The 25,485-nt window shown below is 40.3% G+C and overlaps 1 protein-coding gene across 3 annotated transcripts in view; it reads right to left on the bottom strand.

Annotated features, from left to right (window-relative positions):
• Nucleotides 1-25,485, bottom strand: part of syndig1l (synapse differentiation inducing 1-like) — a 100,442-nt gene that overhangs the window by 33,983 nt on the left and 40,974 nt on the right. For 2 of the 3 annotated variants that reach the window (XM_034228617.1, XM_034228619.1), the window contains one exon: nucleotides 16,876-17,535. In XM_034228617.1, the coding sequence (XP_034084508.1) occupies nucleotides 16,876-17,379 (504 nt within the window). In that variant the 5' untranslated portion in view covers nucleotides 17,380-17,535. Of the gene's footprint in view, nucleotides 1-16,875; nucleotides 17,536-17,633; nucleotides 17,654-25,485 lie in introns of those variants that run through there. The other variant, XM_034228620.1, reaches the window with a different exon arrangement.

The raw sequence follows: 25,485 nt of genomic DNA, 5'->3' as shown, positions 1-25,485 counted from the left end.
GGCGTATGTTCGCTTTGCATAAGAGTCATCTGCTGGTCATCTGGCCTCCCTGTCTGTTGAACTTCTAGCCAAAACTAATATTCAGTCCGTTCTAATGCAGCACCACACTCCGTGTCGAGTCTGCAGATGGTCGTGTTGAGTCATTCCAGGTTTAGGAGCCCGTGCCCCCAGATGTGACTGGGGTGTTGTCTTAAGGGTTTGTAATTTATCTGGCGGTGTGAGTGCATCCAAAGGGGACGTCTGGTAAAAAGAAATAAAAAGCTTCACCGCACGGTTCATACAACCTTGTGATTTACGCAGTGTCTGGGCCCCTAGAGGTCCATCGCCCTCAGGAACCTCAGAGGGACTCTCCGGCCCACGTGTGATCACAATAATAAGAGCCTCGTCATCATGCCGTCCTCTCAAACATGTATTACAACCGTCTGGGGGAATGTACTACCTGCAGTGAATTAATGAACAAAATATGTGTTATTTCTCTCTCTCCATTGCCCTGTGGCCTGTTGTTGACAGGTGTGCAAATTAGGATGGTGTAATGAGGCTACAACAGGGAAACGCCACACATCACGCTTGGTATTCTCTGTGTAAACAGGTTGAAGTGCACGAGCAAAACTGGGCCATGAAGAGATGGGTGATTAAATCTGACAAGAAATAACAAGAAATGCTAGGCGTCCTTGTTGCCCAACTCTCATTTCCTATTGGATCTCTGGGTCTCTCACACAGGCAATACATGTCACATGACACTTCATTTAAGATGAATCAGAAGATCAGAAGAAGGGTTACACTTCTATGATCCATAGAAGTTAACTCAGGTCATGAATACAAATTACAACTAAAAACAACTTGATAAATGATACACTATAATTACACTTGGAGCAGACATGGCCTAGACCAATGGTGCATTCACATGCTTATTTGATTGTCCCATTTCCCAAATTAGGAAGTTTTTCTTCTGGCTTTATTGTTTTAATGAGACACTGAAAAGATTATGTGTTGTATTTTATAGCTCAGAGGATTAAAGGGGCCCCAGTATGCTTATTTTCAGGTTCATATAAGTGTTTTGTGCCTCTACTGTGACATGTTTCCATGCTTTAAGGTTCAAACAGGTATTTATTTTTCTCATACTGCCTGTGCAACAGCACCTCGTTTTACCCTCTGTCTGAAACCAGAGCCCAGTCTGCTCTGATTGGTTAGCTGGCCATCTATACAATGATAACAGATGTCTCGCCTATTAACCTATTAAGTTACCATGAAATGTGTTGGAGCACTTGCCAATAAAAGCACAAACCCAATGGAGGCTTCTCAGGCAGGGAGTGTGTGTGGGAACTTTGGGATTTTAGCCTTTTTCAGTCCATTTACTTGGACAAAAACCTATATAATATAACATTACTACGTCAATTAATTTGTGTATCCACCTTTTATTCAGATCAGCTCGAACATTTTGCTCATTCTACAACCATTCACAAAGTACCATGAAATCTGGTAGTTTTTTCTGTACTCCTGCTGGCAAACAAACTGTCAAACACACTATAAGACCAACAGAGCAAACATATAACCTTCTTGGCAGAGGTAATAATAATAATATACTCATTGCATTACAAATCATACTGTTTGCAGTGAGCAAAGGCACACACGTCTACCCTTGACCAAGAGGCCTGCAGAAAGGACTCGTTTAACAATATAAATATTAACTTTAGGCCTGTATGAACAAACTCATTCATTTATCCTACAAGAAGCAGGATCCAAACTCATCAGCGACTGTAAAACCGAAACATGTTAACATTGTGAGATTGCAGCATTAGAGTGAAGCAGCTATAGCATCCATAATGTAGTGCAGGGGTGCCCAACCTTTTTTGAACCGAGAGCTACTTTTAAAGTTGCCAGTCTGCCGAGATCTACCAGTCCAAATAGAGAGGCGTAGCCATTACTGACAGCCTACTACCAGGTACATACACACTTCTACTTGAATAAAACTGACCTTTGTACGATCAATACTTCATAAAATACTGCAGATCCTTTATCTTACCTCTTTCTAATCTACACACATACAAGTATTCAACTGAAGTTACACAACAGTGTTGTTGATAGAGTTGGAGTTTATTCACACGTCACATACTACATGGTTAATGTTTTCAAGACACATTGAACAGTGCTGCCACATATGACACAGGAAAAAAAGAAAAGACTCTGAACCCTTTCTTTGCCATTACAATTAGGCTTACAACTCAGATCTGAAGCTACACAGGAATCTGCTGCCAAAGTGCAATAAAAAAGACAAAATTAATAGAATCAAACCCTTTTTTTGTTGCATTTTAGTAGAGTATACAAATAAATGCCTTTTAAAATAGGATGCAAGCAACACTAGTTTCTTAACCTGAATTGATGATAGACTATAATCAATTTAAGTTTGAATTCTTATACCATTTTGTACAATAATTATAATGAATAAGTTCAAACAAACTAAAACTTACAGCTGATTAATAACGGTATCCAACTTGAGTTTTTATTATGTCAAAAACCTGTTGAAATGCTTCTGTTATTTTTACTGTCCCCAAAAAGCGCGTCGGCAGCCTCCAGGAATGCTTCTTTCACAACTTTGCCGTCTTTGAAAGACTTCATGTGTTTCGCAAGAACGTGACTGACACGATAAGATGCTCTGGTAGCAGCCTTGCTCTTGTTGTTGGGCCTGGTGAAAATGGATTTAGCTGTCCTTTCAGGCCCCTCCCCTTTTGGGAGCATAGGGCAGAATTAGGAGGGTTTCCGTCTCGTAGCGTGTGTGCACTGTTTTGAAATGCCGCTCCTAAATTTCCCTTCTTCGATAAAGCATTGCCGATGAGACAGATGGACTTTGAATTGGAATAGATACACAAATAATCATCCTCCCACTCGGAGTGAAAATTATATATTTTGGGCTTTTTTGCTTCTGCCATAATTGAGGTCTTGTGTGTGTGCGGACTGTCACTGCGGTTTGGCTATTGACACGGACAACGTCAGCGAAATAGTGTCCACTGCCCACCAGCCACGCCCCCACACATGCGGTCACGCCGGCCAATCACAAAGCTTTGGTGCGTTCAAGTGCATTATTCTGGCACGGGAAGATTATGTTATAGGACATTAACGATAAAACAGAATATTGTTGTTCTATTTTTAGACACATCTCGCCATCGACTGGGAATCTCTCGTCGACTGGTTGGGCACCCCTGATGTAGGGTGTAATCGATTAGCCTCAGCATACAGCAGTTTAATATTGCATATTGCAGGGTTCAATCACATATTCACATCAATGATAAAGTGACCTAATGGAGAGCAACAGAGTAAGGCAGAAGAGTATAGTATCTGTCCACTTATTTTCCATACATCGCAAAAAGCCTTATGTTTGTTTAGTTTGTTTTTAAATAACAATTCAAATTCCATAATCCAACAGACTGATGGACAATCGTTACTAGACTGTCCCCTGAGAAACTGCTCATGTAATCGTCCCCAGGGGGTGATATAACTCTGCATTACAGAAGCATATCTCTCTCATTATTTAGTTGTAATACTCTGAGACGGCTTTCAGGCGAGGATTAACGAAGCAGGGAAGTTTGGCAGAGAGACACAGAATGCTGTGGTACTTTATTTCTTTTCAGGAGCTTTTAAAAGCAAAAATGAGGATAATCTTTATTTTTCCTACTTTTTTAATTAGTACTGAATTTCTACTTACTACTATAACCAAATGTTTCACATACTTTTTATACTTAAAATGTTATTCAGACCAGCCATTTTGGCATACAATGATACATTTTAAATATAAAACGTAAGTTTATTTGATGAAGATAAATCTGGCCATTATAAACTGTTCTTGTCACTTTACATACATAATGATCCCCACATTGAACCTGTGTTGCATTCTCTTCACCCAAATGGTGGTCTTCTTACTCCACCTTTTTCAGTGTGGCCACTTGGAAAACCTACACATTTGTTTTATTTTTCCTGAGGTTTGAATGTGTTAATGAATTAACTAGTTCTGAATGATTACATCCCATCCATTATACATTTTGTATTATGCCTTATTATCTAATGATATCTCAGTGTATGGACCAGAGTAGGAACAACATGTTTTCTAATGTTGTGCAGCATCTTAAAAAAAGTGGGGGAAATAATTGCTGAGATTACACATGGTGCAGACTTAATGGCTTATAAACACTTCATAACTGTTTACCCTAAAACGTGCTACAGATGCCGTAGTTGATTCAGTTATTTTTAAAGGTTGGACAATGTTTGGTATATTACGGGAATAAGAGCCCACTGAGGCCTAGTCCAATGTTCATAGGTATTTTTGAAAACATGGTTAGTCCTCCCTAGTTCTCCAAAAACTCTTGTTAGCAAGGTAAGACGTGCGTCATTGCACAAAATGTCGCCCTGTGTTCATGTCAACCCTGAAAACAGAGTTGCTGTAAATCTTTACCCTGGAAGGGGTTTTGCAAATGGTCAGTCTTTCAGTGACCTAAAACGCCTCTGTGTGTAGAAAGAAAGCTACATTGAAGAAATACCTGTGTACCTGTGGTCCTGGCCTGAGGCTGCATATGTACAGGACGGAGTTGTTGTACTGCAAACTCCCACTAACACAAAGAGACAACCAATCCTTTTGCACCTTTCACTATTGCTGTGGTCCCGGGTTAAAGAACGGCTGAGGTGGTGGTGAGTGCCTCCTCCCAATGATCAATGATGGTCATTCAGCTGGCATTAAGTATTTATGCATTGTGCCTACAGCATGTTAAGTGTGACTAAATAACATTGAAGCAAACTGCTTCTTAAGTATAAGGCATTATTTATGAAATAGAGTAAGGGTTATTCAGCGTCTTTTTCTTTCGTCTCTTTTCTGAGTAATTGTAATCATGATGCCAGCCTCAGAGTTTCTTATGTTGCTCTTTGATAACAGACTCCATCCCTTTTCCCTCCAATAACCATTATTCAGTATTAAGTGTCACATTGTACCTTGTACATTTATATTTGAATGCATTTTCTTGCACACTTCATGTACATTGCCCTTCATGGTGTTTATTCGACAGATAGTCCAAATTGGGATCAATAAAGCAAGTCTTATCATTCACAATAATCAGACCTGCTGAAAAGGCAGTCACAATAATGTTCTAAATCAGGGGTGTCCAAACTTTTTTTCCCGAGGGCCACATACAGACAAATAAACGAAGGCCTGGGCCACTCACTAGAGGTGTATTACCTCTTAAGTTCAGTAATAAGTTAGAATAATCAATCCAATGTAGGTAAATTATTCTTGATACTTGAATATGCTTTAAGAAACACCCTATATCACAGCTCTCCAAAGGGTTTCATTTATTTTGTTAGCAGCTTATTCATTAAAACAGAAGCTTCAGATTGCTTATAATAAGAGGAAGGGTATATTTCAAGGTTGTTATGCAACAACTTAGATTTGTTAGAACATGTTTTCAACTTTAATTGACTGAATTTATTTGAAAATTGGGCTTATTAACACATGAATACTGTGGGATATATTTGAAGTACAATATAAGACAAGCAGAAGTTTATTATACTTAAGTCATTATACCTTTTGAATTTGCTGGGGGCCGATTCAAAATGGTCCACGGGCCGCTTTTGTCCCCCGGGCCGTAATTTGGACACCCCTGGTCTACATGGTCTCATACTTTAGCTCCTTAACTTGTACCAAGTGGGAATGAAAATGGATCTTGAAAACATGTACTGTATCTTCTTGGTACGTAAACGTCATTCAGCAATTTTATTCTATCACGTTATTTGTACTGGAACCAAGGAAAGCAGCTTCCCAGTCATACATTTCAGAGAGACGCATCAAACCATGGGATAAATATCGATATTTATTTAGAGCTAGCTTTAAAATCCAACGCTAAAGGCTTGACCATCAGTTTGTCATTTACTGCTTAATGAGAAATGGGATATCTCTGAGAGATTTCACTATAGAGTACATGACACTGGCTCATATTGGACCCTTCTGGAAAGGAACAATATGTGTGCACTGAACTGCAGCGTGACCACATTTTAGATTTAATGAAGGCGAAAGTGCTCTTGTCCCCTCAAATTTAGTGAGAGCGGATAACTCCTCCTGATTTAAAAGGCTGCAGAGGTGAGGCAGAGGGCAGTTTGGAATATCTTTATTCAAAAACTGATCTAACTATTGATTTCACACCCACACCCATGGTCTTTCACAACAATGCCTGTTCTTAAATAAGAAGGGTTCAATCAGAAAAGCTGAGGAGAGGCTATTTATATTGAAAGGGTTGCAGAGTGGCAGAGAACCACCGTGTTTGTCTCATTATGTGAATATGAAATAGACTGATAAATGCAAATGTCATGCACTGGAGACAGTGGAACAGATGGCAGACAAATAGAAATTGCGAGTCCTATCCATAGCTCGGGTGCTATTTTTTTATCCAGGTGAAAATAGGTTTTTCCATTTTAATGAGCTGAATGCATCAGAGCAAGATTCAGGATATCCAGTGTGTTGACGGCTACAGAGCATTGTTCTCGTATTTCATCTGCTATATGTTTCTCCTAATTAGTTACCTATGAATACATAAGTTTGCTTTGTAAGTGGTCGAGTGCGCAATTTTAGTCTACATTTCTCATCATTTTCAGGTTCATATTTGTATTTACTCTACTGAGACATGTTTCCGTGCTTTAATGTTCAAAAAGCTCTTTATTTCTCTCATACTGCCTGTGCTGCAGTATCTCTTTTTACCCTCTGTCTGAAACCAGAGCCCAGTCCGCTGATTGTTCAACCTCTTACAGATGTCCCACCCCTTGGCTTATCACGTACAATGTGTTGGAGCGCTAGCCAATAGAAGCGTGAATGTTAAGTAGTGATGCCATTATGTTGCGGAAATAAACATTATTTACATGATTAACTCAAATAGAGAAAGCTCTGGGATTTAAGCCTTGGCACGCCATTTACATGCACAAAAATCTATACAACACACTGCATGAAAGGGAAACCCAAAAGAGCATGATAGGGCCTCTTTAATATCCCCCAACCAGCTTCTCAATCTCAGGCTACCAGCACTTTTTACAGGGATGACTGGTTTAAATGTATTCTTCCTGAAAGTCTTTTCGGTCGTAAAATGTATAAACTTTGGCAGATGTTTCCACATACAGAGATCTGAGATCCACCTGACATAACTCCTGGTCCCCATCTTATTTTGTTTAGCAATGAGCAACAGTATGCTGTCTCCCTTCAGCCAGCACTGTGTTGGACACAATGTCAGGTGAGTTTCAAAAACTTTCCGTCAACACTGATCATTTTAGTTTTTGAAAATACAGCTCCATCAACACCTACTCCCCACTATAACTTTGAATGCAAAGCAATAAACACAACTTGCTTGTTGTCATTGACATTGTGTCGCCAGATGACAGAAGAGTATGAAGTAAAGCAGCAATTTCTCCAAGGCTCATAAATGCTACCTGTTCACTTTTTGCAATTTGGGTGCTGACCACATCAATCACATCACTGTTTCACGCTTTAGAAATCTTCAGATAGAATAGATATAAATTACAGGTTTGCTTCTCAGATGGCATCTGCTGTTGGCAGAGTTTGTAGGCCTCTGCACCGGCAACAGCAAAGATCAGTTTCATGTTTTCTGGTCTGTAACTTTTACATGAATGCGATATCTCAGGATTGCCTTGACGGAATTTCTTCAAATTTGGCACAAACCTTAACTCAAGGATGGACATATCTAAAATTGCTGGTCAAAGGTCAAGATTACTGTGCCCTCACAAAACCTGTTTTAGGCCATAACTTGATAATTCATTTACTTATAGCACAATTTCATACGTCTAATATGAGAAAATGATAACGTGGTTACAGTTTGGATTTAAACTGCAACTTGACGGTTCACAGAGACATGAAAGAGTGAGGCGATAATGCTTGTCTCACAGCAGGTATACAGTGTGTCATGTGTTTTTGAAAATGGATGGAGAGGCAAATCAAAGAAGCTTTCTCTAGTTGGCAGGAAGTGGAAAGAGGCAGACCTCTGTTGCTTACTGTACACATGTGAAGGCTGGAGCTGATGAAAGGACACAGCAGAGGTTCATTTTTTATTCCTCCACCTCCTATATGGAAGGACTTTATCTATATGGCTTCTCGGCCTCTGAAAGCTAAATTCTCTTGGCTTTAATCTTCTACGGGCAAAGTGCACAACTGCAGCTGTGAGCCATCCAGCACCTTGCTTGGAGGCACTTCGGCAGGAATAGTGCTTTCTGTACCCTCACGTATATTATAAACTACGCTTACACACTGCACTGATTATTTTCTAATAACCACTAGGGAATAATAAGTGCAAGTTAATTAAAAAGGAGGGTAAAAAGTGTTGTTGCTTAAGGGTATATAAACAGATAAGTCTCTTGTTATTTAAAAGTAATAAATTGTTATGTGGAGCTTTACTGCAAGGCACGAAAATGTTTTTGACAGTGAGAATACATTTTGTTCAAACCTTTGCAGGAAATGTATATGAAAAAAATGATAATAAAAGGATGGAATGAAAGGTTTGCCCTCTGCAGCTGTTATTGACCTGTAAAGTGAAGTTGGTGCTGCATTTAATGAATCCGTTTAGAAAATAAAGTGCTATATTCCACTGCAATATTTTCTCTTTCTGTTCCATTTTTCATGTGGGGTTCTGAAAAGGGCAGGCTTTTAATGTCTGCAAAGAAGCACAAGCACATCTTGTTCCACCTCCAGTAAAGGACCTTTTATGAATTGGTGAGGATTTAAAGCTCATTATTTCACACAGTTTCCCGTATTGTGTGTAACACCTGGCGAGTCTCGGCATGTTCCCATTACAGGCTGTACCTCTTAAAACCCTTCTGTCACTTCCTCAAGCCAAGTCCTCCTCCAAGTATTAGTAAAGTACACATAAAATACTTCTGCTCCGTGTAATTCTTCTTTATACAGCATGTTACATATTGAACCGTATTAACATGAGTGTTTTGGTTTGAAGAAAAGCCTGCTAATCTCCAAGTAAGCTATAGGTAAATCAGCCTTCTGGCATTGTCACTGCTATAGTTAAAAAATGCTGATTTTCAGAAAACATGTGCAATATTCATTTTGAATGCCTGTATTGCACCACATCACCGGATTAAGATGATTATGGATTAGACATCGTACAAGAAGCAGATTCAATCAAGCAACATGATTTGTGGAAAATGTAATTTTTAGGGATTGAGACTTTTCGTGCTTTGAGCTGAATCAGGTAAAAGCCACTTCACCTTACTGAATATTTTCTCAAACCAATATGAATCACTAAGGCGGAGCTGCATACAGGGAGGGTTTTAAAAACACTGAAGACACAGTTGACATGACTTAAAGCCCCTGTCACACTGTCCCGAAATTGACACCCGATGGACACACGATAAAGGAAATGTTCAAATTCGGCTGTGATCGTAGCAACATCGGGCCATTCGTGAGGGCATCTAAGCCATTGTATGACCGCCGGTGGAGTTTCTCAGGCTCCGGCAGCAACTTCGTGAGCGGCAACTTCGTAAGGCACTCGTGAGGGCATCTTGTCAAGTCGTGTCATCTTCGTGTTATCATCGGTGCATTCGCCCTCACTCTGATCGGGGCGAATGCCCGATGGCACCAATGATAACAAGATGCCCTCACGATGGCCTTACGAAGGGCAAAATGGACACACGAATTTAACACGAAAATGAATATTCGCAAGGTCCTTCGGCAATTTTTTGGCATGCCAAAGATTTTGCGACCGCTCACAAAGTTGCTGCCGGTGTCAGTACCAGATATGTTCGGGCTACCAGATATGTTCGGGTGTATTTCAGTCGCATCCGTCATCCGTCATATCCGTCTACTCACCTCCCTCTGCTCCCAGCGCTCTGCTGCCACACACCGGCCGTCTGCGGAACTGCAGCCGGAGGAACTCGGTACAGCTTGTTATGTGTGAACGATCTAGATCCCTCCGCTTCCCCATAATGACCGCGAAATGTTCGTGCCATAGGTAGTATGTAATATTTTATATCATTGACAGTTCGTCTCTTAAAGCCTCTAATGCTCTGCAACAAAAAAGGATCATTATGAATGTAAATACTATACATGGTAATGCAGCAGGGTGCGATGAGGCAGGCAGGCAAAACTAGATTTATTTCTAAATATTTGTCGATCAATATTAGGCTACACTAATATAAGGCTACTAGTATTATAATATTACTGCAATAATATTCCAGTGGTGGCTGCTTAAGGTTGTTTCTGGCTCGTTTGATCCAAACATTGTCCAAAGCTCAAAATGTATTGTAATAGATGTAAGAATTCTCAAAATGTACAATATGTTTTGATCCAACACAATATTCTGATTCAATCCATATATGTTAGGGTTTTTTTTAAACAACATTTTCACCACAATAAATAGACTGCCTTCTCTCCAGCTCACCGCACACAAAGGGGGGGGGGGGGCATCTGTATTAACGGGTCAGTCTATAAGCACTCTAACAGCACCATAAATTACATTTAAACAACCACAAAAAAACAATTATTGTTTCCGATATTGATTTAACGAGATGCTGTTATAACATGGAAACGGCTTAATTTAAAAAAATAAGCTTCAAAAATGTTTTATGAAGCACACTGGGTACAGCCCTGTAATACATGTGTTCCATGTGTATATAGTCTTACGCAAGAAAGACATAGCATGAACAGACTGCAACAAAACCAGTCTTACAAAACAGACTTCTGCTAAACTGGTGCAGAAGCAAAGCATCTGCCTTAGATGAAGTTCACACAGAACTGTGGAAAAGGGAGAACATCTGTACTTGCTTTCAACGACATGATCAGGCTTATATATTATAAAAGTGTTGGCTAAAGTAACGCAGAATATATATATTTTTTAATTGTAAATAATTAGAAACATTATTTATGTGCACAAGTACACACACATAACAAGCTGTACCGAGTTCCTCCGGCTGCAGTTCCGCAGACGGCCGGTGTGTGGCAGCAGAGCGCTGGGAGCAGAGGGAGGTGAGTAGACGGATATGACGAATGACGGATGCGACGGAAATACACCCGAACATATCTGGTAGCCCGAACATATCTGGTACTGACACCGGAGCCTGAGAAACTCCACCAGCAGTCATACGATGGCTTAAGATGCCCTCACGAATGGCCCGATGTTGCTACGATCACAGCCGAATTTGAACATTTCCTTTATCGTGTGTCCATCGGGTTGTTTTATTGCACAACAAAATCATGTAAAAATATTATGTAAATAACCCAATTTGTGTTCTGTGAAACTAAAAAGGATATAATATATTATTTTGAAGGACAGTTGACAGGAAGTTGTTGTTGTTATGGAAACAACATTACGGAGAAAACGTAATATTTTCTACATATAAAGATGGATAAAGTAAAGAACAAAGTCTGAAGATATCAGTACAGTATCATAGTATTGTAACATAATTGTTTTTGTTACTTTCGTTGCAGTTGTATGTCTTAAATGTAATGTAAATGTTGCCTTCGTGTGTGGTTCGGGGCCATCTTCGTGCGAAATTCACAATTCCATATTCGTGTGTCCATCGGGTGTACATTTCGGGGCAGTGTGACAGGGGCTTTAGGCCTTGTCACACAAAAATCAGTCACCCCAACTCAAAGTAACTCATCTCAGTTCTTCAAAAGGTGCTATATATTTGTAACATTTAAATCATATCATAACTGTCAAATGTCAAGTTTGTGTGACAATTTAAACTTCAGCTAGGGAGAAACCCTGCTAATGAGCAGTGCACGTACAAATGTTTGACACTGTCACCTCACTAACCCCTTGATTTCTTCATCATAACTCAATAAAGCCTGTTTTGACAATTTCACACAAATGTCTGAAAAGATAATGTAAGGGAAACTTCTGCAGCAATGGAGAGTCAGGACTCAGAGAGACACGAGGAGAGTTGGAGCTTTGATGTCAATCACTGATATTTATTACAAGTATACGGCCGGAGAAATTCACATCACAAGTCAAAGAGCAGCCAGAGGTTCTGACTGCCCGGGTGGGTTGCCACATCAATTCTGACCAGCCTATCTCTCGATAGACCATTTAACTAGTTTACAGAGAGTTAATCCACATATTGGGGGATGGTGCGTAAACACTGAGAACACTGGAGATATCCCCGATATCTGGAAATACTCAATCACCTGTCTGTGGCAGCCAGCGTTCTCACAGTCATAAAACCCTCTATGACCGATAGTAAAACTGAGAATAACATCACATGACTGCATTATCACATTCCTTACGGGAGATAACAAACAGGGTTGATCGTAAACGTCCCCACACAGAAAGGTTAAATATCTTAGGAGTAAGACATAATTATTCTCTCACAGATAAAACCATGAAGCACTGACATTTTGAACAGTAATGTAAGTCGTGATGAACACCTTCTTTAACTGTCATAATACTGATTGTAGCATAAGCTGCACGATCATGTATTCTTGCACCAAGCCGCCTTACTGTCATACTGTACCCATTCAAAAATAGTGAGAAATCATGCTGTGCAACAACTATATTTTGCTCAAAGAGAGAGCTTCCTAAAAGTCCCCCACAAAGCTGCTGTGCGACAGAAGAACTGAACAGTTTAGTTTGACCAGAAATTGGACATCATATTCCATCCCTGTCAATCTCAAAAGCCTTCCCTCCGTAGAGGAAGCCTCCCTACCTAAACCTTTCTTCTTTAGTACCGCCTTCACAAAGAGAATTGGAGATTCTATTTCAGTTCAGCTGTGCTTCATTTCAAGTGAAGGTTCAGTCGGTAAATGTAGTGGATTTAAGCACTGCACACTGACTGATATGATGATTGTGCTGTTTGTATGCTCACACATTACGCCCCTGATTTACTTGAAACAACAGGTATTCAATTTAATCCAATTCAAGCATCAGTTAAACCTCATAAAAATAATCAATTCATTCAATAGCCAAGAGATTTGGGAGATTTTGGGAGATCTCCCTGAGTTTGTAATCCCGTTGCAGTGTTTTATTTAAATAATGATCTCAATTGACCCATAAAAACAGGACTCCATATGTTTCCTGCTGAAATGTATCCTTAGAAGTCATTACCTAGTAGTAGTATGAGCAGGTTTGCCCGGTTTCAAAACAGCTTCAAAAATATGAACTTCACCTGAAGTCTTTATATCAAAGCTCAGAGAATAAAATACAAAATGGCAAATTTGCTGCTGTTGTAACATTTAAATGGGCCTTTTTAAGCAGCCCTTTGGAGTTTCTGACTTCTAGTAGCGCTTTGTAACAATGATTTTTCCTTTGAATCCTATTGTTGTCGGTGTTGTGAGCAACATAATGCTTTGATTCCTGCTTTGAGTTACACGCTGTTCATCAGATTAACAGTCTGTAGAAATGTTAAGAGCACAGAGAGCGACGAGCAACACCGCATGTAGCAAACATGTGTGTGTATAGCACATGTATAAATATTGATAAAATCAGCTTTATTAATGTTTTATGAGAAAGGAAACCCTTCTAACGCACCAACTATAGCTCGAGAATACACACAGCATTTGCTTGTTTAAAAGAAAACTCAAAACGGTACCTTTTTAGTATAATTAATATCATTTTCAAACAAGCCCACAAAACCATGTTTTGCCCTCAAAGCGTTTTGTAAAACCCCTTAGGAGAAAGGAGGGAATAAATAACGAAAGATACAAAAGGTTGGGAGATTAATTGTTCTGTGTTTGCTTCAGATTCAGGTTTGAATAAACGGACCTTGTTTAGTGCTGAAACGCCTGCTAGTATCAGCAGGGGAGTTTTCTAGTCTAAGTTGCGTTGTGTCAGACTGTGAGCAGGCTTTGGAAACACCTCGCTCTTTGTGCTGTCAACGATCTGCTGCTGGGAGGATACATAATAAGTCCCTCTGTGCATTTTCATCTCTGCATCTCCGCACTGATAATGCTATTTTTTTATGCGCCTGTTCATTTGTGAAGAGGAAGTGTGAATATATGAACAATATGGTAATGTCTTCACTTAACCTTTGAACAGCTTCGAGTTAGTGCAATAACATTGTTTCTAACTCATCTCTACTCTTCTCTGTGCATCCACATACATTTACCAGTGAAATGGTACAGTGAAAACACATTCATCCATGTTTTTATTTATTTGCTCTTATGCATCTGTACATCTATGTTTTTATTTTCTCTTTCTCTGAGTGAAGTGAGAGAGAAACCATGTTTTTGTTTTCTTTCTTCATGATGTGAAATGCATTGTCCCCAGACTATAATGTACCAGTGTCACGTTGAATTTCAGCAGCTACAATTTCATTTTCATCACAGTATTCATTCTAGCAGACTCCCTCAGTGTGTGGCAGCCAGTCTATTGGTCTTACAGGACATTGGTCAAACTTCACAACCTATCTCGCATGTCCAATCCCCTAAATCCTTTAGAGAGCTCTGTGCTATTGGCCGCGCCAGTTGAGAGTGTAATACTGTAGCATCTAATATCCCTTGGTGAGCCAGGCATGGGTGATTTATTATCATCTGACGGTGAATTTGACCAGTGTTGGGAATTAAGGCCAAGGTCAGTGGATCAAATGGGATTTGTGGTTAGTAAAATGTCAGTCCGATCCAGGCGTGGAGCCCAATCATGTAATGATACAAGCGTACAAATACCACAAGGATACAATCATGCTCACTCTTTGTCACATTGAGAACAAACACAACACATGTGTCTAAGCCTCAGTTAGATTGATATATCAGCATGTTCTGGGCCTTTCATTGAAAACACTATGATCACAGTTTCTCCTTGACCCCCAAAGTAATGTACTTCGCCTGCCATAGAATCTCTAACTTAACTAAAACACATTCATCTATATGGAAATGTGTGGATTATTTGAGCGTCCTTGATGGTCTACACCAGGGCTATTCAATTGGCGGCCCGCGGGCCAAATCCGGCCCCGGGGTGATATTTACTGGCCCTTTGATTATAATGTTAAAAAGTAAAAGTAATCTACTTTAAAAAAAAAAAAAAAGTATTCTTTATTGCCTGAGTGCCTTTATTCCAGAAAGGGTGTTAAATTGAGAGATAGAGGGGAAGACAATGCCTGAAAACTTCTGCGGGCTCGGGTTTCGAACCCACCTACAAGCTACTGTAGTGACAACTCCTGTCATTTATTGCATCTCTGCATGAATGATTAGATCATTTAACCTAAATGAAATATAATGAAATGATGTTGATGGTTAAATTAGCTTCACATGTAGGCCTACTGAGTTCTGAACTTGCCATTTAGATCTATAAAGGCTTTGGGGCTATGTTATTTGATTTAATTAAACACAATATATGCACTCCACTATGCTGTTGTAGTATTTACTGTATCTGAAGCTCTTAATATAATTGCTCATATTTCAAGCCATCTTTTTCCCGGCCCCTTTCTTTGGATCATTTTCATCAACCGGCCCCCATTCCAAACTAATTGAATAGCCCTGGTCTACACTGTTATAAAGCATAATACTGCCGTTTAAGTTAAAAATATGTTGTTTTTCTGCGTGCCGAGTTGTGAACTTACATTATCCCTACTGTTACCAACCACTTTTAAACCAGAAAAAGACACAAATACACAACATTATTCAAGGTAACATCCTGTTTCATTTGATTCCCTGTGATGGTGCTCTACCTCCTTTGTCCATGTGTTGTGGTTGTCAGTTTTATCCAGTTTTAAGTCACATTTTTACAATAAATGTTTTTGATCTTGGTAATATATTTGTTCACCAGATGAAAGATTGTACTCATTGAATGTCTGAATCTTAAACTGGATGCACAAACTTTTGCAGAATCTCCCCCCCAGACCTTTTGTACACACACATTTTAAACATTAAACAGCTTTATTTAGACATTTGAATCAACTGGTCAGTTCGTTTTAGAGCAGGGGAGATTGCTGAGGACGGTTCGTCTCTCGGAAAAATCTCTTGAATCTTAATTTATTGAAATAAGAATTTAACAAACTAAAGCATTTAGATTACAGCCTCGCCCTTTTGTATGCCAAACTGCTTTTGAGAGACACTGATTCTTAGCGTAAAACGACTTTATTCAGTGTTTTTTTTTTACAAATATTTTTATTGGTATTTCGTTTTTTCAGCATAAGACATTGTACAAGTATATATCCCATAAAGGAAAATCAAAAACAAAATAATACAAGAAAATACAAGAAAGAAATAAAAAATAATAAAAAGAAAGACATATATATACACATATACACACATACACACATATATACATATATATATATATATATATATATGCATGCATACACGCAAGTGGACATGTGGTAGATATTGTAATTTAAACATTGCAAGTTACAAGGCCGGTAGACAAGCAGCCATATCACATCCAACCATTATAGAGGACAAGGTCAATTAGGAGGCACATTTATTTCTAGAAACTCCAAGAATTCCCCCCATATTTGATGGAACACTTCAGGCTTTCCCTTTATGGCAAATGTCAATTTTTCTAAGGCTAGACAATGAGAGAAATTTTTTAACCAGTGATTGATCGAGGGGTTTTCTGGTTTTTTCCAAAAGACAGCTATTGTGTGTTTAGCTTGGAGAAGAGAAAAGACTACCAGTTATTATTCAGTGTTTTTACTGTTTTAATCGACTCCTCCGATAATTAGGCTGCAGGATAAGATAAACAACAAATAAATCCTTAATTGGAGAAAGAGCAAATCCCTTGATCCCACACTACTTTAAAACACTACAGAAACCTGACGCCTAGTGGCAGAAATCTACATAATATGAATTAAAGTGCTACCCACAATACAAGGTTTTTGTTTGAACTAAATCAAATTATACCATAAAACCTGAATATCAATATATTGATATATATTCTACCCATGCATTTTCTCTCTTACCTCGTACTCCACGTACTCCTCCTCCTCCACCTCATAGGAGACCGTTTGGATCTTGATGTTTTCCCCGTCTTCCAGCAGCTTGGCCTGAGGGTCTTCTGTGGCAGGCGTGTCCGCCCCCGTTGTGTTGGACGCCTCCTTGGCTTTCTTCTCTGTGAACGTGGTCTCACAGCACTCGCTTTTGTATTCCTTAGCCTTGATGCTGCCACTGTCCTCCTTGTACAGGATGAAGTTGGGCCGGTAGAACGCCTCGACCGCCAGATGCAACGAGGTGGCGTCCAAAAGCTGCTGAGATTTAATCTTCCCGTTGGTGTTGTAACTACCTCCGCTCACTACGTTGCCGTTATTCACATTTCCTCCTCCCCCTCCCTCCCCTCCACCTCCAGCATAGTAGTTAATAATGTTCTCCTGGTACTGGTTATTGGGGAAGTCGCCCCCGTAACCGTTGACCAGGTGCTTACTGTTTTTGTCCAACAACGGGTTCTGAAGCTCACTGAGATTCTCCATAGCAACGGGGGTCAAAAGGTGACCGGGAGAAGCTTTTTTTAGTGACGTTAGCTCTTGTAGAAGAGGGGAAAGTGACAGGTGAACTGAGACGGGATGTGGTGCTCACTGGCCTGTGTTGATGTCAGTCAAGGTTTCAATGGCATTCAGCACTGAGATCTGAAGAGGAAACAAACGGAGACAGGCAGAGCTTTTAGATCCAATGTAAAAACTGGAAGGAGGATTTCATTTGACATCTACCAGCAGGTAACAGTTACCCAAACACATGCTCGCATCTGATCAAAGTTTGGCCGTCATTCCCTCAGCAGCAACAACTTTTACAGCATCCCGCCTGCCGAGAGCTGCACCCTGCAGATGATTCAATTAAGTTTAATTTGCCTCCTGACTCTAGACACATTAAGTAACTGACACACACACACACACACACACACACACACACACACACACACACACACACACACACACACACACACACACACACACACACACACACACACACACACACACACACACACACACACACACACACACACACACACACACACACACACACACACACACACACACACACACACACACACACACACACACACACACACACACACACACACACCAGAGCAGTAGTAACAGCAATACATCAAAGCGTTGCCATCTACTTTAAAATAATTTGATGTGATTGCTCCATTGTTTGGGTTTTATTAGGTGTCATCAACATGTCATTAGCTTGACATTCTGATAAGGATCAGTTACTGTAATGCCTCCTACACCTTAATTGCTTTTGCAGTGTTTACACTTTTTCATAACTATGTGAATCTATAAGTATTGAAGATGAGCATAAAAACTTAAAACAAATTTGAAATATGCAAAAAATGACAAAATATTAACGGCTGCCAACTCCTTTTTTGATAATGAGTTACTGAAGATAGCTCAGTGTATACTTCATTTGTATCACCAATGGACATAAACATAGTAATCTTATAAGCAACTGAACTTGATACAATTCTTGTGTCTGACCTCAAATTGAGTTACCTGATTTTTTGTGTTGAAAAAGGTTGAAACAGATTTAAAGAAACCTTAAAGTGTTTGATTTAAGACTGGAGTTTGGTGTGGTGGTAGGGGGCAGATTGAGTATTTAATTGGGTCAGAGTCCTTCACGCTTGGCAAGCATTATGTGAGGATGCCCCAGTATTCAGAGGTTAAGATAAGATGAAGACCTTGATGATGTTCCCATTTCCTGTGATAAAAAGTCTGCACTGAGGGTTACACAACGTTGCTTTGCCTCCTCCCTGGTGCCGTGATTAGCACATCACTCATCACACATCACTCCCACCCTCATCCACCTACACTGGTTGCCGGTCAAGTCCCGCATATCCTACAAAGTCCTCCTCCTTACCTACAAGTCCCTCCATGCCCTTGCCCCCCAGTACCTATCGGACATCCTTCACCCACATGCCCCACCCCGGAACCTGCGGTCCTCAGACTCTGGCCTGCTTACCACCCCCCGCACCAAACTGCGAACCTTCAGGGACAGAGCCTTCAGTGTGGCAGCCCCCACCCTCTGGAACGCTCTCCCTGCGGAGATTCGCAACATCCCCACACTTGACGCCTTCAAAAGGGCCCTCAAGTCCCATCTGTTTGCCAAGGCTTTCGGCCCCTAAATCGATCTGTTGTTTTGTCTGTCTGACTTTTGTTATGTTTGTTTTTGCCCTATTACTTGTAAAGCGACCTTGGGTCCCTTGAAAGGCGCTATATAAATCCAAGCTATTATTATTATTATTATTATTATTATTATAGGTGATTATGTGTAATGCTGAAACAGTGCATGAATCTAAACAAAGGTTATGTTTCTTTCCTTTTTATGGTCCATCTTAACTATTGCATACATGCTGTACCAAGGTCTGATATCAGATTTGTGCTGCAATGAATTTATATATATATCAAGTTTGCTCTATTAATCATTGCAAGGTGGAGATTGGCCAGAAGTTCAATTTCTCCACAACAATAGTGAATCATATTGCGTTATGATGGTACATCAACCCTGCATATAACTATCACAAGAATCAAAACCAAATTATAACCCCCTCCCAACAACAAATGCTTAAAGAGAGGGATTTTCCAGTTGCAGAAAATAGGATTAAACATACTGCCAAAAAACCTTGTGGTGCACGGGTTCATTATCTTGGGGAGGATTCCTTTATATTTGAAATAAACAACATCTTTGATTCATCTAAACAATGTTCTTAACCTTTACATTACATTATACATTATTGTAAAAGGAGAGAAATCCACTATGTTTTCCGAGAGAGGTTCAAGACGACTAATGAAAAGTCGGGATCTTATTTCTTGTAAAGAAAACTGTCTAAATGTAATTTTGCCTTCCACCTCTTTCTTTATTCACTGTTAAATATCATGTTATGGTTCAACTGGTTTTAATCTTTCATTTACAGTATACTGTAGTCATTACTTGCATCCTAGATTACCTTATGTTGCATTTTCTTTTTTTTTCTTTAAGTGTCTTTCTCTTCCTCATTTCCCCCGTTGTAGCGTTTTTCCGTTTGCTTTACTTTTCATGTTTTCTGCCCCATGAATAAAACACAAGCCCCACACTCCCAGGGCTTCCTTTAGCTCAGTAAGCACCGGACAGCCGACAACGTTTTCACGTTTTCTCCCTGTTGGACCTCCTGCGTCTGAATGTGCTGACATTGTTGTTCCACACCAGTGCTCACTTTAGTCCACGTTTAGCTCAAGGGATCGCACACTTCTGCAGTTCCTGAGTTCATTGAGGTAAAGTGTGAGTACTTTAGGTTTATGAACAAATTCTCATGAAAAACTAAAGATGAGCAAGGGGCTTGCATCAGCTCAGGATGCTATTGTTGCATCCACTGCTGCTCTTCTGGGGCAGGATGGTCTCAAAACAAGTTCAAGCCCAAAGAGTTCTTAAAAGTTTCTCTGCTGGCTGTGACCTTAGATAGGGTTGACGCATAATAAAAACTGAATTTGAGGATATGAAGTACATTTTTTAATCTGTACTACTTTCTATTCCTTGATTCCAACTGGGTGTCAAAGGCAACTTTTAAATAACGCACCCTCGTAAGTTTTTTTGAATATCAGAAAGCATATTTTTCAAATCAGAGGATAGCCACTTAAGTTGAAAGGGCTACAAATAGCATTTTAACATCAATAAATCACCACCGCATTAATACTGGAGCTCAGCTTTGATGAACCATAATCCAATGAGACAGCCTGCAAGAGAACATGCTTCCACTGGCTTGGCCTCGACGCCACTCTTTAGATTTGATGGTGGGATTTTCCAGCTCAAACTGATACTGCCTCACAACACATGACAGTCTGTTGCCCTTTTATAAAGAGCCTATGATTCAGAGTTTGGTGGTGGAGCCTCGGATCAAAATGACTACTTTGTTATCGCTTAAGTAAGCAAAGGGCATAAGGTATTGCAAACAGATATTATCACAAAGGCTTATAGCGCAGTATACTGAACATAACTATCAAACACGACATGCAATAGAAGGAAGGTTCGTATTACCCAAATCTAAATCAAATATGGGACAGAAAACAGTCATGTACGAGCCATGGTCAGTTGGAACTCTTTACCCGTCCATATCATTCAGGAACATTCTCAAGTACATTTGAAAAGGTTGCTAACTAATTATTTAAGTATTATAAAGTACATTTGAACTGTGCCTGTGGCTATGTATGCATATATTATTATGTACACTTATTTGTATTTACTTTTGTTTGGCCTTAGGATGGTGATAATTGGATGACTATTTTAGTTTTCAATTCATACAGCACTGTAAATTGCATGAAATTATGAGCTGTTTTGTTTTGTATTAATTTTGTTGCATGTATGTTTATGTATGTTTTGTGTGTGTGAGGACCCCAGGAAGAATAGCCAATGCTCATGCTAGTGCTAATGAGGATCCTAATAAAGACATAAAGATCAATTGTAATGAACTCACTCCCTCTTAGTCTAAAGAGGTCCAATGGCCGTCATATACACTGGCAGATTATGAGACACAATGCCCCACCACAAACATAGTTGCCCACACACAGACTTTATTAATGTTTATCTACTCTTTCATGTGTCTCCATTTTTGTCATTTTGTGTAACTAACTAATTGTTTCAGTGTCTTTTGAGTTTTTTGTGTCTCTTTGTAGTAATGAGTCTCTTTGTTGTTGTTTTTCTCTTTGTGGGCATTTTAAGTCTCTTTGCAGTTGTTCTGTGTCTCTTTGTAGTAACTTTGTGTCCAATTGCAGCCATTTTGCATCTCTTAGTGGTTGTTTTGCCCCTTTTAAATGTCATTGTGAGTCTCTTTGTGGTCTTGTTGTGTCTCTCTCCAGCAGTCATTCATTTAATTCTAGTCATTTTGGTGTGTTTGTAGTCGTTTAATGTGTCTTTGTGGTATATTGAGTCCCTTCCGTTAAGTAAGACTAACATTTTGTTGGTTGAGGTCATGGTGGCTCGTTAAATTTGGCCCCTGGTCCTGTGCCAGCATTCACTAATCCATCCATGGTAATGCATTAGTGTTGCACGGTGTACCGATACTTGAAAGGTACCGCGATACCCTGCCGTTAAAAACGTTACGATTCCTCCGTTTCATTAGTATCGGTACTTTAAGAATGACGGGGAAAAGTACTTAATAAGAGCCGTGTTTTCAGTGCTCTGCTTCCACTCCCTGCACTGCAGCCGTGCCTGCAGTCCCTCCCCTCTCAAGCACACTCTAAGTCCCTCCCCTCTCTCGTGCACACTCTAAGTCCCTCCCCTCTCAAGCACACTCTAAGTCCCTCCCCTCTCAAGCACACTCTAAGTCCCTCCCCTCTCTCGTGCACGCGCTAGCTGCCAGAGCATGTGAGAAAGCGAGAAGCATGGCTGCAAGTGGGAGTGCAACTGCCGCTGCGCCTCGGCTTGTTGACAAAAAAGACGCCAGAAGCGAAATGTGGAAGTATTTTAGCTATATCTCTGACAGTGAGGGCAAGCCTGTAATTTATTTTGTGACAAATTAACATTTTTCGTAGTTTGCAGAGGCAATTAATTAATTAATTTCCCTTTTTTTAAGAAAAGTATCGAAAAATAATCGGAATCGCAATTCTTGACTTGGTATCGGTATCGAAACCAAAATGTTGGTATCGTGACAACACTATAATGCATATAGCCATAATACTTTAAGGATTCTTCTAAGTACATCCCTGTTTCTGCCACTGTTGCACTTCTGCTCTGCACAAAATCCACAAGCTGACAGTGGATTACTTTTCATGTCATTACTTAGGGATGCTCTAAGAAATCTTTTTGGTTCGTCATGCTTCCAGAAACGTTGCTGAAACCTTGTTGGTGCAAAGAGGGGCTATTTTTTTTATTTTTCGCCAAATGGGAATACAAGTGTGAATAAGCTGTTTCCGTGAGAGCAGAGCAATGTAGGACACCTCCGAAATCAGTGGAGAGCCATAGAAATAATATGCGTGTTTATGTGTGCGCACATTTGTATGTGGGCGTTTGTGTTTTGTGCATGGACGGCTGTGAGTAAATATACATGTGCACCAGTGGGTGGAGGTGTGAGAGAAAGAGAGTGATAAAAGACAGAGTAAGAGAGGAGGGAGAACGGCAGAGAGAGATAATCCTTATATGCGATTCTCTGGTTGAGTGCCTTTGGGCATGGAGACAGAAGAGGCTGGGAGGCAGGGTTCGAGTTACGTGGGAGCCAATGGGAGCTGAGCTCCCATAAGGAGGGCTCCCACGGACGCAGTGAAATCATACATCTGTGGGGGTCGCTAATACATTACCAACAACCATTATTTTAATCACAAATAATGCATGTGTCAATGTAATGAGTATTATTTATGTTAAAGAGGTAAATAGGCTAAAAGAAAAACTTGTTTTCCAAAAGAACTACGCATCTCTTGAATGACAATATGCCTGCGCTGCACCTCCAAGGTGATGTGTGTGTGCGTAGTTCAGTGGCGGACTGGCCATCTGGACGTTCGGGACGAATCCCGATGGGCCGGTACCGAAGTGGGCCGGTCGGACGATGTGGGCCGGTCGGATAAGTCACTAGCACCCAGCAGTGTGTGTGTGTGTGTGTGTGTGTGTGTGTGTGTGTGTGTGTGTGTGTGTGTGTGTGTGTGTGTGTGTGTGTGTGTGTGTGTGTGCGCGCGCGCATTCGTTTTAAAGACCCCCATAGAGCTCAGTTTATAACTCGAACCCTGCTGGGAGGTATAAAGAGCTTGGAGGAACAGCTGAAAGCGAATGAGGCAGAGCACTTCTCTGTATGCGAGGAAAACAATCCAGCAATACAGATAGCAGGCAAGCAGGGGCCTGTGTGCTGCAGTGTTGCCGTGTGATAGAGCCCAGAGGTGTTTGACAAAGGGGCTAAAAGATTTGTGAACAACCTGTAAGCGCAGGGGCGCGAGGCTAAGAGTGAGACCGTGGCATCGCTAACATGCCAGCCAAGCTGATACGTCTGTGAGCTTCAACCCCATGCACCCCAGTCAGCACAGTCTATTTCCCTGTGTCAGCCCGTTGCCAATCAACCTCAGACCTCTGACCCTGCAGCCGAGAGAGGGTATTATCAGTCAGTGTGGCTGGATGCAGCTGAATACCAATGTGTCTTATCTGTCGGCCATGTTTACCTACCCACTTCATCCGGCCTGTGTCTCCCACAGATATTTTCCTGGAGTTCTGCTCACTCTGCACTCGACAACAACAACTTCATCTTTCTGTAATTTCATTTCGGAAACGGTGGCTGGCGTATAATGTGCATAATAAGGTAACGCCAGGTAGTTATTGATGATCACAGCTCCTTGCGGAAAATGCAAATGCATCCCAAAGCACATTCGTCAGTGAACCTTACCCCCTGGCCCCCAGCACATGAAAGTCCACCGACAGATTAAGCGACAGAAGAGGATGAAGTGAGTAATGGGTTTATAACCGCGTTGACTGATCCCTTTATGAACTATTATCATCAAAGGAGACTGTGTTAAATGTCATAATCCACTTGAAATTAATCTGAATCCTATTCCTGTGTGAGCAGCCACTGCTGATAGTCTGTCCCCTCTGTCTGCACGTCTATCTGCGGACCTGATAAAACATTAAACCCACAGCAGAGGAGCCTTCACCAGAGGAGTCAGGACTCTTGTCTAGTGTACAGCTGCACTCTTATCACTCGGCTTAGTGTTTTCCACACCTCCGTCAGATGATTTAAAGTGTTGCTTGATGTGTAAATCCTCCACTGAAAATCTCCTCCACATGTGTTTGAATAATTCAATGGGATGCTGTTGTCAATAGCAGCCATGTACAGAGTGGCTTGTTTATAGTGGGAGGAAGGCTCTGGGTAAGTTGCCTTCATTGCCTATTGATCATGGAAGTCAGGAGGTGATGGCAAGGCAAGAGAATGTAGATTGTGTTTTTCCTCCTTGGCATTTGTGAAAGTGCATGTAATCTTGTTTGTAGATAAACGGATAGATGGATGGTGAAATAACAATACATTGATATAGATCATTATAGATTGATGTATCAACTCGACAATACAATATCATCGATGCAAAATCAAAACATATAATCCTACTTAAAATAGTTGCTTCCAAAAATCTAATGGTTGTGCCACCATTTATGTCCAATTGCACCTCCTTTCTAAACATCCAAACCATGCTTAAATAGGGGAAATGTGGCAGGTCTATGAAATGAATTCATTTATACAGAGCAAATTATATTTAAGTTCCTTTTTTGTGAGTTGAATCAAATTGTATTGAGGCAGACCAAATATCGTATCGTTTTTTTCAAAGATAAGATAGATAGATAGATAGATAGATAGATAGATAGATAGATAGATAGATAGATAGATAGATAGATAGATAGATAGATAGATAGATAGATAGATGGCAACTCATTTCAGTACAGCAGTAAACAAAACACTCAAAATCCAACACAGTAGAATGAATCTGTAGTGGATTGAATGAGAAATTGATTTTAGAAAACGTTTTTATCTTCCACGAATTGAAAACCAACTACTTTCCGGCGAAGGTTTTTTAGGACTGCAGTTCAAGCAGTGATCAGACTGACATCACTTATGCCTTCCCAATTGTTGCCGGCACCAG

The sequence above is a fragment of the Gymnodraco acuticeps genome, unplaced genomic scaffold, assembly GCF_902827175.1.
Source record: "Gymnodraco acuticeps unplaced genomic scaffold, fGymAcu1.1, whole genome shotgun sequence".
Taxonomy (NCBI): domain Eukaryota; kingdom Metazoa; phylum Chordata; class Actinopteri; order Perciformes; family Bathydraconidae; genus Gymnodraco; species Gymnodraco acuticeps.
Note: the sequence above shows the minus strand (reverse complement) of the source record. Positions and strands in the feature narration are given on the sequence as shown.